The sequence below is a fragment of the Carlito syrichta genome, unplaced genomic scaffold (genome assembly GCF_000164805.1).
Source record: "Carlito syrichta isolate Samal-C Ts95f unplaced genomic scaffold, Tarsius_syrichta-2.0.1 Scaffold225812, whole genome shotgun sequence".
Lineage (NCBI taxonomy): Eukaryota > Metazoa > Chordata > Mammalia > Primates > Tarsiidae > Carlito > Carlito syrichta.
The window spans coordinates 179,957-195,479 of NW_007169908.1; the positions used below are offsets into that span (position 1 = coordinate 179,957).

The 15,523-nt window shown below is 35.0% G+C and overlaps 1 protein-coding gene across 1 annotated transcript; it reads right to left on the reverse strand.

The window, feature by feature from the left end:
• Positions 1–958: 958 nt before the first annotated feature.
• LOC103253368 lies at positions 959–9,449 on the reverse strand. Its single transcript, XM_008051703.2, has 2 exons — positions 9,346–9,449; positions 959–2,321 (listed from the first exon to the last, which is right to left on the reverse strand). The coding sequence occupies exon 2, from the start codon at positions 2,208–2,210 to the stop codon at positions 1,503–1,505; it is 708 nt and encodes a 235-aa protein (XP_008049894.1). The 5' UTR covers positions 2,211–2,321; positions 9,346–9,449; the 3' UTR covers positions 959–1,502.
• Positions 9,450–15,523: the final 6,074 nt, after the last annotated feature.

The following is a 15,523-nucleotide window of genomic DNA, read 5'->3' on the forward strand; positions in this document are numbered from 1 at the left end:
ATACATTTTTGGTCAGTTGTTCAAAGCAAACATTGATCCTCTAAATTTGTATGAGCGATATTAATTCAATTAAAGAAGCTACAGGTGAACAGAGATGACATAATTTGGGAGAAGAGGAAGGAAAATTTACTGAATTGTCTGACAAGTGGTCCACAGCATGATTAGATTCATGCATGTGGTCACTTGAAGGTTCCACAGCTACCTCCAAATTTGTGTTCAATATGTGAAAATAAATGAGCATATTGCCTATGAATACCTTTTAGTATCTTTTCATATAACACACCTTCCCAACTCCAATTCTATTTTTCTTCCCAAGTCTACTTTCAAGAAACCACCAAACATACACCAATAGAAAAGAGAAACCTAAGAAATTCAGAAAAAAAATATATTATGAATCCAGCTTTCTCAGAGTCTTAGCTAAATTCATAATTTTTTCAAAATATTTAAATTTATTTTGCTATAGAAAATAGTTTTAAATCCCTATGTATGGGATATTTACATCCCATCAAAGTTCTGTGCAAATGTTTCAAGTCCATTATTCCAGTCTTCGGATAATAGCTAAAGTCAATAAATATAAATATTACAACTAAAGACTTAATTTAAAATATATGCTGTGGAACCTTAAAATGGCTATATTAGATCGATAAGCTTATAGGGTTCAAAACTGAATTATCAGCAAAACTCTAGCACCAACATATTACAAATGGATACACCTTTAGGTATAGGGTTCAGGATGTATCTCAAGTTCTCCAAAGTTTACCCAATAACAAATACAAACACAAATGGTGTGGGTGTGTGTGTGTGTGTGTGTGTGTGTGTGTGTGTGTAAGCAATATATAATTGTTTATATATAATGAAAAACATTTTCAGCCTCGGGAATTTGTCTGGAAAATGAATATATAGTAACAGTAGCTTGCTGACTCTAGCAAAGAAAAATAAAACTTACATAGACTTTCCATTAAAAGCCTAATCTCCTTTATTCATCACAAAGCTTTTTGCATAGACCTTTTAAATATACAAAACTGGCCAGAACTCTGCTTACAGACGTCCATCTTCCATTATCACTGTATCTTTAGTTAAAATAGTAGCCATATTCACAGTAGGGACAGGTAAAAATGGTTGCAGTTCTGACAACCACAATAAACACAGACAGACCTTAACAGGACTAAACTAGCAAAGCACACTCTTGCCTGCTATGAATTTTCTGATGTGCAGAAAGATTGTTAACGTGATTACAGCCTTTGGCAGGTCTCTGAAATGGGTAAGCAAACTTTTGTGTTTACCTGAGATAAGTATGCTCAAATGGCATGTACTTCAACCAGGATATAAAATTGAAGAGCCAAACTAGTAGAAGCTTCCACATTTTAATTTTAAGATTTGCAGGTTTTCAGTGGAACCTCCACCCTGGTACCAAATTGCACATAAAGTTATTACAGAACAGACTGTTTAAAAAAAAAAGAGAGAGAGAAACAAAAACATATTGGCAGGTAATGGCTATGTACTTAATGTATCTTTGGTTTAGGAAGACGAGAATACCGATTAGAGACCAAACAATCCCCAGAATGCAAACTGCCATTCGGATTCTGCATGATTTCTTTTCGTTGTGTTAGTGGTCTTGGGATGCTGGTCTTGGTCTGGAAGTTTTGAGGCTCTAGTCGGGAGCTGCTTATTTGTTTTTGTTTAAAATTGCCAGAAGGGGGGCGGAGCTTAGATGCTTTCAGATTCTGATTATTTGCAAGATTTGTTTGACTAGATGTTGGCTGAAGTTTTGCTGAATTACATGTTGTAATTACTGGTGACTTCCTACAAGTGGAAGTACTACTTGGAGATGATTCAGAAACTGGAGGAGGTACCAAAGAATTCAAAATGGATGGCTTTAAAAGCTGCAAGGACGTGGGCTGAGACGTATAGCCCACTGGCAGAGACTGATTTCTTCCAATTCTCTTAGCCTGGCCTACTGTACTTGATTGGGGAGGTGTCTGAAGAGAAGTGGGTACAAACTGAATGTCACTAATTTGATTATTTGCCAAATGATAAGGCTCTTGAGCATTTACAGTCATGTTCAAGTTTGCTTCAGAAGATGTACTCTTAGCCACATCCACTGTGAATTGTGGGCTTGGTGAAAAAGGCCGGTCTTCCAAACCACAATTACTTTCTTCCTGCAAACCACGTGTAAAGCTTTCATCCAGATGTGCAACGCCCTGATGCATGTCCTGGATTGTGCATTCACTGGGGGCCTCGATACGTTGCGGTTTTATTAGTTTTCCCTGGACGTGGTCTGTGGGTCTGGGATGGCTGCTGGAAGGCTGTAGTACTTGAGGCTGTTAAAATTAAAAACAACATTAGCAACAATTTATCTTAGAAATGTCATCCAGAATTAATATAAGTTAAGGTCCAATTAGGGTCTCTTGGTACTTATTATGTTTTAATATGGAAGGTATGTGAGATTTTTTTAAATTAAAAAATGAACTGTGAACTGCAATATTCAAGCAAATTCATGAGACACATACAAGAGTGGTAATGTAAACAAAAAATGATACAGGCAGAAACACTAAACAAAATCCAAAATAAAACAAAGAGAAAAGGAAACATTAAAGTATTGATTTATTGCAGAAAAAATTCCTGCCTTAATAGAGTCATTAGGTATTTAAAACCTTATATATAAGATAGCTTGGCAGAATGATTTCTGTAACACTTTGGTTTAATATTCACAAAGCATTCAGATATAGTCTGTGACCTTTAGAATATTACCCATATTAAAAATAAAGTTGTATTGAAGTTTATACTTCTGTCAAGAATTTAAAATGCCAGCAGATAAAATTTAGACTATTATATTCTCAGTTATGTGAAATTCTAAATGTTTAAACAAAAAACAAATCAATGCATTTAGCTAATGCTAACCTACCTTTAATATTCTTGTTGAAAAGTTTCAGAATAAAATGTCTCAACGCTTACTTGTTCTGTCTCACTGCTGTTATGGGGTAACATATGGAAAACAAATCTACCTTGACTAAGAGTGAACATTCATTCTTAAATTTAAAATAACAAGTCTTTTAAATGATAGCTAAGAGTAAAACAAACTTGAAATTGCCTATTGTAGCACAGAAGTCTACAATAGCAAAGTTCTTAAGACCAAGATGCCTCACACATACTTCTCCAAAGCTCACTTTGAAGTTACAGTCTGTTAAAAAATCAGAGGAAGTTATGCAATTTCCATTATTTTTTGAGCATCCAGTAAAAATATATATATATATATATACATCTTAAAGTTATCTTGCAAAGACTCAAACAGTTAACAGTTAAGATATATGGGGCATGGCCTATGGGCCTGTCCTGGTACAGAAGTGTTTGCTACAAATTTATCTCTTGCTCTGGCTCCTGCTTTCTCTGGCTCTTGCTCTCTCACACACACACACAATCACACTTTTTTTTATCAAATAATGTTAGCTAAAACATTAGAGTTTGGCAAAGGGCTTTGAAATGTGAATTTTAAAGGGCCATTTCTTACTAATAGCTTTTTTTACTATGCTAATCCATAAATAAATCTACATAGTATCTCTAATTTCCCCAACAGAAGGGGTGGGTCTATTTATACTGCATCATTTGTGGTTTTCACTTCTTTCACCTCCTTAACCAGCACTGGACAAATGCCGTCCAGGATCAGCAGCCAGGGATTAGATTATGCCAGGGATGGAAGTAACTGAGCAAGAGGTTCACCAGATGGTTGGCTATGATGGCACAGGTCTGACTTGCTATTTAAAAAAAAATTGACTACTTATTATTAATCTGTAGAGAGATATATTACATCAAGTCATATGCAAAATGTTTAAAATACACAAGCCATCTTAGTTGTTGCCTCAAGTTAAATATCCAGACTTTAAAGTTACTGGATATTTTCACAGTAAATCACCAAAAAAATGAATAAGCTGTCCTTTAACATAGAAGGTACTAAAATCACCCATATAATTAAATCAGTAGGCTCTTCTTAGGTTCCCTAGATAAAAATGACTATGCCAAAGTAATCAAAAACCTTAGAAAGATCAGTGGAAAAACAGAGCAGGGCTCTTATTAAGCAAACCGAAATCTACCAAAGTGGGGGAAAAGTAATTAGGGAGGAGGCAGCATCAAATGGTTGGCCGAATTGTTTTTACTTTTCACTTTTCACCTTCAAGCACAGTAAGATATTCTAGTCCAAATTTAAAATTCTTAAAGCAATGTAAGCCTTTTGAAAATATCAGTGACAATTTTAAGATTGACTTTATTGTCATATACCTTATGCCAGTAAGAAAAAAAGGTATAAGTATGTGCTATTAGCTTAAAGCATAAAAAAGTATGATTTTCTAATTAAGAAAATAATAAATGGTTTATTAAGACAACCAACTATCCAGGAAAGGGGCATTGTGAACTGTAGATAAATTATCCATTGCACTGTTCTGATTACTCACATTACCCAACTGACCACAGCTTTTCAGATAAATAAATGCAAACACAACAGTGTCAGAAAGATATACTACTTGTATTAAATGCAGTAAAGCATCATATAAAATATTAAAGAATTACGTAACAGTCAATTTTTAAGGAATAATAAAAAGTCGAGTCTTTTCATTGACAGGAGTTAAATAGTTTTATAAATAAGTGCCTAAACTATAACTTAATTATATTAAATAAATCAGTGGTTTATGTATGCCTAAATATAGATTTTTTTACTTATTAAAAATTAATTTTAGCCGGGCTCAGTGGCTCAGCCTGTAATCCGCGCCTTTGGGAGGCTGAGGTGAGTGGATTGCCTGAGCCCGCGGGTTCGAGACCCGCCTGGGCAAGCGAGACCTCATCTCTACAATAAACCAAAAAATCAGCCGGGCGTGGTAGTGCATGCCTGTAATTCCGGCTACTCAGAAGGCTGAGGCGGAAGGATCGCCGGAGCCCAGCAAGCAAGGCTGCGGTGGCCGGGAGCGGCCACTGCACTCCAGTCTGGGCGACTGAGTGAGACTCCAACTCAAAAAAAAAATTAATTTTGGTGGTATGACATAATTTCCCTATCCCAAAATATATGTTTTGTCTTATTACTGATTTGAAAACTAAAGCTTGAAAAATCAATTCCACTACTGTAGAAAAAGTCTCTTTTCAAGAGGAATAAAAATCACTATAATGTGAGAACCAAGGAATCAACTTGCCCCTGATATGTGGAAGACTATGTAGAAGTGGTTACTCACTAAGGATTGGATTGTTGTTAATTACCTGCTGGTAAGTTGAATAACAACTTAACTTTTAGCTTCTAGCAAGCAAAGCAGGTATGTGTTCTGATGGTTTATTGCTAAAATTTACCCAAATTCTAAACACTCAATTGTGTTAATATAAAGGCAAGGTGTTAACAATTTATCTTGTCCACATCCACTACTGCTTCTATGGCCACAAAAAGATGCCCTTGGATATCTTTAGAATGGATTCTAAATAGGAAAAGAAAGATCCCGTATCTTCAAGGATTTATTAATAAGACTAATAGGAAGGAATATAAGACTATTCACTTTTTAAAGTTCTAGTATATCTCATGTACTACTGTACTAGGAATGGGAAAATCTGAAGCTGAACATGACATTGCTCCTGTGTTTGAGAAGCTTAGTGAGGGAGACAATAAGGTAAACAAATGATGAGACCAGGTCTCAAGCATAACAGCATATGGGAACAAAAAGAAAACATGTGCCTGACTGGAGAGGTCACAGAAGGTATCTAAGCAAAGCAAACAATCTGCACTGTGTTTTAAAAGGGTAAATAGGAGTTTACCAAGTAGACAAGCAGGGAAGGACATTCTGGGTAGTGAGCTAGTACATGCTAAGCACAGAAGCAAAAAAAGAAAAGAAAAGAAAGAAAGAAAGAAAAAAAAAGAATATGGCATGTTCTGGTTACTTCAAATTATTAGACTGACTTTGAAAGTATAGTGCCAAAGTGTAGATAATGGCCAGCTTGTAGAGGAACTCCGCCAGGCTAAGTAGCTCTGCCTTTGTGCCTTAGATAACAGAATCAGTGAGGAACGTAACTAAAGGGGATGACATTGTAAGCAGAACAACCATACAGTAAGCTATTGTTATTGGCAGAAAAACTGAAGAGAAAGGTGGGATAGGCAAGACAAGATACTGCACTGTATCCAAAAAAGGCCTCTAAAGTAGTTGCCCACCAACTCATGCATTTCATAGCTTCAGTAGCCCACAAAACTCAGAGGACAAAAGGAATCCCCCTCCTACTAGGGGGACTTCAGAAAACTTCCTGTAGTCACAAATGAGTAGAGCTTTAATTCTTGCAACTTGTAGAGGGGCTGGTTACTGAAGCATCAAAATGAGGACTCGTCCCCAAACTTATAGAGCTATGTACCTCTAACTGAATTCAGCAACTTGAAGACTTACTTTAGATACATCAAATCAGCACATAATTCTGAGAATTAAGAGATTAAATGGTTCCATGTACCAAAGTCAAGAATGTCAGCAATGGGCACTTCTGGATAGTTGGACAGTTGTGCAAAGACTTGGCAGGCAATCTTTAATAATTTTTTTTGGGGGGGTGTCTATCTCTCACTCTGTCGCTCAAGCTAAAGTGCAGTGGCACAGTCATAGCTAAGCAGCCTCAATCCCCAGGGCTCAGGTGATTCTTCTACCTCAGCCTCCCAAGTAGCTGGGACTGTTGGCATGCGCCACCATGCCCAACTAAGTTTTTTTTTTTTTTTTTTTTTGGTAGAGACAAAGTCTTGCTGTGTTGTCCAGGCTGGTCTTTAACTCTTGGGTCTTGAACTCTTGGGTCCAAGCAATCCTCCTGCCTTGACCTTCCGAAGCACTAGAATTACAGGCATGAGCCACCATGCCTGGCCTTTAATAATAATCTTAAATGGCTATTTTGAGCTGCTAACAAAGATAACCAGAGACAATTAGCTTCTTAGAGGCATGTATCATGCTTTACTCATTTTTGATGGAGTTTGGTTTAGTATTTCTAATATTTGGTACATAGTAGGGATTAAACATGTATGAATAAGTCAGTGAATAAATATTAGCAGTAAGCTGGGCTTGGTGGCTCAGCCTGTAATCACACACCTTTGGGAGGCTGAGGTGAGTGGATTACCTGAGCCCGCGGGTTCGAGACCCGCCTGGGCAGCAAGACCCCATCTCTACAATACATCAAAAAATCAGCCAGGCGTGGTAGCGCATGCCTATAATTCCGGCTACTTGGAAGGCTGAGGCAGAAGGATCGCCGGAGCCCAGCAGGTCGAGGCTGCGGTGGCCGGGAGTGGCCACTGCACTCCAGTCTGGGAGACAGAGTGAGACCCCAACTCAAAAAAAAAAAAAATATATTAGCAGTATATTCAAGAATTGCTTCTTTGGTCAAGAATTATCAAAGTGATACTTGGTCAAAGATGAGCATCAATAGTTAAACAAAATCCAGTTTTTAAGAAACACATAAAAAATAAATCTGATAATATGAGAAAAAAACACATTGTTTTTGCCAAATAAATTGGAGTTAGCTTAATGATTCGTGTTTAGAAGGAAGGATTAATTACATGTTAACTTGAACCTCAAGTACCTCTCATAGTGACCTACAAACTAAGCCACCCAATAGTTTTTATTTGAAGACCAGACATTTTTGGACTAAATAGTTAGGGAAAACTATCTTAAGATTCAGCTATTTTCCATCCCTAATTCTAATAATTAACATGACTACACATGTTAAACACTTAGCACAGGATCTCCTAGCACACAGTAGTGCTCAATAAATTTCATCTATGATTATTAAAAGGTATAAGAATGATGACTTCAAGCCACAACTGGCTAGGTCTTGAAAAAAAAAAAAAGGCAAGTTCTCTAGTAGTACAATAAACTAGTTGCTACTAAATATGAGGTTTCTAGGCTTTAAATACATAGTTCAATAATATCGATACTATTTAAATGTTTTACATCCACAGCCAAGTATATCTGATATGACACAGAAGTCAAGGTTCCTTAACTGCCTTCCTGGAGATAAAAACTGGAGCTAGGACACACAAGGCAGTTTAAAGTTTACAGTGAAATTTTCAGTGGGTCTATGAAGGAGTTAGTGCAACACAGTGTTGAATCACTTAGCTTTTAGAATCAGATTGATCTGAATTTGATTTCTGGATCTATCACTTATAATAGGCAAGACACTGGGCAAATAATCTCACTACCCTGAAATGGAATTTCATAATTTACAAAATGAAGGCAATGGCATTTTACAAAATGAGGGTAATGAGGTAATGCTCATTTTACAAAATTAGGTAATGCCTCATGGAATTGCAATAATAACCAGTTACATGTGTGTAACTGTGTACAATATATGGCACATTATACATTCTTGAGAAATATATTCTGGCTCTGAGGGAACAGAGTTCCCTTTTTCCAAGGATAAAGATCCAAACTCTGAGTTTGTATGAATGATCTCTAATTATCATAAGATCCCTAGGTTAAAGGTATTATTCTCTTCTTTTTGTAAATGAGTAAACTAGGGCCAAAATAACTTAAATAGCATGCTTAAATTCACATACTTTAGTCAATGGCAAAGCCAGAATTTGAACCATCAGAGAATTTATTAAAATGCAGCACTAACATTTATTACTTTTGGCTAATTGGGTAGTTTCGATTATTTTACAGGCTTTCGGTATACATAGATGATTATTTCAAGTTTTAATATATTCTAAAACTCTATAGGCAGATTCAATACTAACACTCAGTTACTGACTTTTCTAGAAAATGTCCTATTTCCTTCTTAACTGATCTAGCCTATACAGGGTAATTCTCAGACACCAAACTCAAGCCACACCTGTGAAAGCCACACTTCTGAAAAATGGTGATTCCACAGTTATCCATTAAAGGAAACACACTGAACATGAAAAAAAGACAAACCAGCACCATCACTGAGCAAGACTGTACACCTTTACTATTTCGTAACACTTCAATATCTCCAGTATTAGTATATGGAAAAGCACTCACGTTAGGTTTTTGCAAGCACTCTTATTCTAGGGTCATTAGCAAAAAGATGGTAGCTAAAATGTCAAGTCCTGATTGAGTTAAAATATGCCAAAGTGTGCAAAGGAGAAAATGTTCTAAATTGTAATAATGCTACTGCATAACAGACATAGGAATTACCTAGGATTATTTTCTGGGTACATACAAGTTTATTGTTATTATTAAATACATTTTAAAGGTAAAAAGGAAGATGGAAATGGAGCCATCTGTAACATGCCTATAATTTCATGCAGGCTCTGACATGCATCATGCAAACTGGAAAAAAATAAAAACAAAAAAGTGATTATAAGGAAGGTGGTAGGAAAAATCCAAAATTGTACTGTACCACGCTTTGTCAGAGAAGTAATGGACTAACTTCTCAACTCCTTGCCAATGGCATAATGGGAGAGCAGAGACAAGAGAAAGACAGGACAATGGCATCAGAGACCACACACAACACCAAGGATTGCCATGACTGGGCGGCAGCCAGAAGTATTTGCTTTGCTATTGTTGTGTTTTTCTAGGCATTATTCATTATTTTATTTAATATATTTGTACATAATAAGAACACACAGTTAATAGATTTACACTTTCTTATTTAAATGGTTTTCAAGTTAGTAAAAATATTAATATCCATAGAAAGGTATAATAAAACTTCTCACACTTAAAATGAATCACTTGAAGAATCTTACCAAGCAAAGTATTAACAATTTAATATTCATACTTCAAAGACCTAAAAAGGCTTAGAATCAGGTAATTCTGATATAAGGGAGGCAGAAATTATTTTTTAAATACTTTCAGAGCCTCTTGAACATTATAAAACTTTTTTAAAAAAAGGCATTAGTTTTGTTTTATTACTGCTATTGCACTAAAGACCACTAAAGGTATAATATGATCTTAAATATGACTGGTGAATTTTAAGTGAGTCTCCATACATAGCTATAGAGGGAAGACCTAACTGGATCCCTAGTACTGTATTACAAATAGATTCAAAGACTTTTGCTCTAGAATTCACATGAAGCAAATTAGTTTCCAATACTTCTTGGGAACCAGAAATGCTCTTATTCCTCTATATCTCAGAATGGTGCTTCTAGATCTCAGAAAACTTAGAGAACTTTATTGATAAGTATAAATTATATATAAATTCTGAAATTAGGAGTTAGATGACTTTTCTAAGTTGATAGCGTTAACTGTTTTTAATATTATCAAACTGATTAAGAGTGACTTAAGTAAGCATTTAACAGAGGCATAATCAGTGTGAGATAATTAATTTCATGGGTCTATATCTCAAAGACACGAAATCCATTAGTATCTACCTCTCAGATGCACGGTAGATTAGAAAAAAAAACTAAATAGCATCATAATAGTACAATTTCATTGGTGTGATCAATATGCATGGAATATTTATTTATCCAGAATAGGATACTGCAAACACTGTGGTACAACAAAAAATACTGGCTAAAGAAACAATTCCAAAATCTGCATAGTAGATTGTAATAGAAGTCTTTATACAGAAAACATTAATTGTTGCATTTCTCATAATTGCAAGAAATTAACCCATGCCTACATTTATGGAAAGGCCTATTGGACCATGAGTTAGATGCACATTTCTAATCAATTAACCAATGACTGTGTTTAGACAGCCCTTGAAATCAACTGCAAAAACATACATAGTACTACATTCTGTGCTAACCATATTTAATAAAAAATTACCTTACTATATATAAAATTGAATTAAATTTTTAATGAGTTATTCTAGTTTGCATTTCATTCAAAAATATTTCATTTTGAGGATGTTCACCAATAGAAAAAATAAAATGTATTCAGATTAAGAAGTAAATATTTATATTACCAGGTATACACAATAAACTGTACATACTTAAAAATATAGATATATTGTATTTTTATGAAAAGTCACTCCTAGAGCTAATTTCTAAGAAAGCTGAAGCTATCCTTACATATAAAATGGATTACTACCATAAGTTAGAGTCAATCAGATGTGAGCCATGTTTATACCTTTATGAGCATGCTTGACAATTCAACAATACACATCAAGTGCCCCTAGAAAGTGCACACTCTTTGATTAAGCAATATCCTTCTAGAAATCCACTTAAGAAGAGATCCTGACACTGATTTATACACAAGGATAAATTGCATTACAGAGTATCTCTGTAACTAGAAACAACTTCAATGACCAACAGCAGAATAAGATTATTCAAGTTTGAGTATATCTACATGATAATGCATTACCATGAGGCCATTAAAATGGTAATTTCAATAAATATTTACCACATATAAAAATGTATATATAATGATACTATGCGAAAAAAGGAAAACAAAAATACTGAAAATACACAAAGATTCCAACTTGATATAATAAAATGTAAAAGACTAGAAGAAAGGATATCAAATGTTTCTATATCTTCTAATTCCTCCTCAATGAGTCACTACATTACTATTATAAATAGGGAAAATGTAAATTTTAAAGAAAAGTGCATAGTATTTATAACAAATATTTAAAGTTCAGACTCTAGAATTAGAATGGAAATTAATTCCATTCCTAAGCAAACTGCTATATTGTTCCAGCCTATTCATTTACATTTTCCTTATTATAAAATTGGAATAATAATAGCTCTGACTCTATGAGTTATTGTGAGGTTCACATGATAATTTAAAACACTTAAAAAGGTACTTCTTAAGATATTAAAAATCATAAGATGTACTCAATTAATATTAGTCTTTTCCCTGTTCTTAGATGTATGGTTAAATTTTTACAAATATATGTAAAAGTTTTCTACATAGATAATTTGTGAAAATGTAGTATTTAGGCACAGCCTGTTCCTCTTTCTGGAGTGTACTGTCACCATTCACTTTTGCTAAATAAACCACTCTTTGCTTTAAAAAGAAAATAAAAGAAAATAGTAATATTTAAGTAGTTCTTAGATTATCCTGAGGGTATGAATCCTAAGAGAATAATTCTTCAGCTAAAGGGTCTGAAAGAACAAACACAAAGCTAGTGAAATACCAAAGTGAAAAAGTGTAGTCAAGGACAAGCAGGCCAAAAAGTGACATTCAATAAGCATCATTTTTGTTAAACTGAGGAACAGCTGATTCTTACAAAGACATCATCACTATTATTCAACAACAAAATTTTTTTCCTAGTACAGGCTTAATCTTAGGAGGTACCACTTAAAAATAATAATTTTTCTTCAAAAAAAGGATAAAATCTTTACTATTACTTTATATACAAAATCTATGTCTATTAAGTTACCCAAACTTCTAAGCTTTCATATTTAAAGTTGGTACATTAAAATCTAAATATTTAGACTTATATGAGCAAAACAGACCAGTGTTTTTCTAACTGTAGGTTGCTAGCAATATTTTTAAAAATTAAATAGAATAGAGAAGAGAATATGAAAGTATATGTCATAATGTCTCATTAATCTTTTATTTGAATTTTAAACATACACATATGTGTACCGGGCTGTAAACACATACTTTCATCTAGTAAATATATACTGGGCTGTTTTGTAAAATAAATTCATAATAATTGCTTGCAAAAAATGTTTGTGAAATAGCCCCTGAAAGATCTAAGAGGAAGAGGATATAAAACAATATAAATCTGTCACTCTTAATGTAATCCTGGTGAACATAATTGCATATTATTATAATATAAATATAGAAATTAGGCAATGCTACAAGAAGCTGCCAGGCTATTAGAACATATGTAGATACATTTATGTAATTTGTTTTAAAATCATTTTTCCCCTCCCATATTGCACATGGAAGGTAAAATAGGATTTCTAAATTCTCTAAAGCAAGGTACTAAAAAGTAAATTTTAAAAGTCTAGTTAGGCAGGATAAGAAATAGGTATTATTACAAAATACACTTTTTGAAAAGTCAAGTACTCCTAATAAGCATATGCTCTGGGAAGAAAGCTATTTGGGATTACCATTAAGACTTTCTACTTGCCAAAGCAATTATTTTTATTAAATGTTCCTACTATGACATAGGTTACTTATCATTCCCAATTTTACACAATTGGAAATTGGACTTAAAAAGACTAAACTAATGTCAGTTCAATGAATGTAGAGAAAAGCTGAAGTCCTTGCTGATATCAAGAAAGACTTCTATATGTCTTAATGTAGACATTTTCCACTAACCCATAGAAAAATGTAATTTGAAATCAGAAAGTAAGTATCATGGAGACTAGTATGCACCTGAGAAAAGAAATGTAAGTCAAAATTTCCTGAGGGGGAAAAAGAATACTTAAAGACCAGGATATTCCTGTTATCTCCATTTTCCTAGCTTTATTCTTAAACTCGGCAGAACATACCTGGCCAGTACAGCATTCTGTTACTAATGCTAAGTATTTCCTATAGACATTAGTTATTTCACTCTCTGCCTATTTAGACTAACCTATCTTTTATACTTCAAGGTCTACTACTACAGTAATTTAAAATAAAAACAAAAATAAAACAAATCGTCCTTACTGAAGACTCATGGCCAAGCCTGCCTTGGCCTCTCCATTCAGAAAATAAAGGCAGTTCACTCAAGTCGATGTTCAAGAGGACATCAGAAAGAACATTTTAGTGAAACATTATAATGAAGGAAAAATTGCTCAACTATCTTCCATTACTTACACAATTAACCTTTCCAAAGATGAGCACTAGGAAACACATATTGACTAAATGTGAAGACAAGTATTATCTCACTGAATATAAGATTAGTAAAGTAAAAGAGATCTATTCCAAAACCCTTTGAAAAACCACTAGATTTACAGATAATCCCATAACCCTCTTCTCTTCATTTTGTCACACTCACACATAAAAAAAAATTCTATAAGTAAACTGCTGCAGCTGTTCGCAGGGTAAATCCAAAATAGTGTAGTAGTTTAGAATAGATTTCCTCTCTAAAGTAATCTTTCAAGGTCAGTAAGAGCTAACAAAAAGCTGTGAACAAGTCTTGTGATTATTACTTCCATCAAACAGAGTTCTACACATCTCTATGACTAGATCCAAGGGCCGGTTTTCTTAGCTGTATGGGCCATGAGAATCCATTCAGGAAGACTCCGATGTACATATATAGTTATTTTCCTAGATAACAAATACATCCAGACTCTGGAGAATAAAAACTCTCTTTTGGCTAATCTGGAGATGCAGGGAAAGAAGGTTTGATCTAGAAAAGTAAAAAAAAGACAGATCTTGATGGTATTATTGTAGGACGGTGCTGCATCATAGTTGGGAATTAAAAGGGTCACTCTGAACCCAAGAAAGAAGAAGAAACACTTGAAAATGGAGGGCCAATGATTCAAAGGAGGGACAAGAACATTCTGAAGCTACACAAATAAGAAACTAGTGAAATGAGTGCTTCTGAGACAAGTTTTAAAAAACAAATCTAAAACTCCATCTGTAATTCAGAGTAGTGAATTCTAAGCTTCAATGTCATATTACAGCTAGCTGAGGGGAAGAAAAGGGGGAGAAGTACAGTGGGGGAAAAGGACAGGAGCTAAAGGGGGCCTTCCGTGAGTACAAAGGTACTCACCTGCTAATCTGAGGGAAATCCCTCAAACCATGCTATTTACCAACTACAAGCCTAAATCTGTCCTTTGAAATTTCAGATTAGTTCACTAGTAATTTAGTATGATTCCTTCAGTTCTAGGATTCTTTAAGAAAAGAAAGCAACTTACTTAAAGACAAGTAAAGTAAAAAGGAGGGCTTATACAAGTGGTAGGAGATCGAAAAGGAGGAGGAGACGTTCCTTTCTGATAGTTTACACTAAAAAAAAATTAACTTGCTACTTAATAATGACAAATAAAAACCTACACTAAAGCCAGACTCGGTGGCTCAGCCTGTAATCCCACGCCTTGGGAGGCTGAGGTGAGTGGATTGCCTAAGCCCGCGGGTTCAAGACCCGACTGGGCAACTTGGTGAGACCTCATCTCTACAATCAATTAAATAATGAGCCAGGCGTAGTAGCGCAGGCCTGTAGTTCCAGCTACTTAGAAGGCTGAGGCGGAAGGATCGCCGGAGCCCAGCAGGTCAAGGCTGCGGTGGCCGGGAGCGGCCACTGCACTCCAGTCTGGGTGACAGGGTGAGACTTCAACTGAAAAAAAAAAAAAAAAAGAAAGTCCAGTTTGGAGGGGCTACTTGTTTAGAGACTCATTTGGCACAGGGGCTGCCTGTTCAGATGATGCCATGACTTGACCCCTATCATTTCTTCTACAGAACAAGAAATTAAAAATGGGAATCCAGAAGCATCAAGTTATGCCCCAAGAGTGGTCACTTACACCACACCTGTCACCAGCCAAATCTATTCTAGTTTGAAAACAGAGCAGAAAAATAGGAGGAAGAGCATTTGATGGTGTTACTTCCTTCTTTGTGCATGAAACTGAATAAGTAGCCTCATTTCCTTTTTAAAGTGCATGATGCTGAAGGCTAAATGATCCCTGGCTTTGAAGTTGGGTTTGGATGAGTTTTCATATACATCCTAGTGATTCTCAATTGTGGATCATAGGGGACAT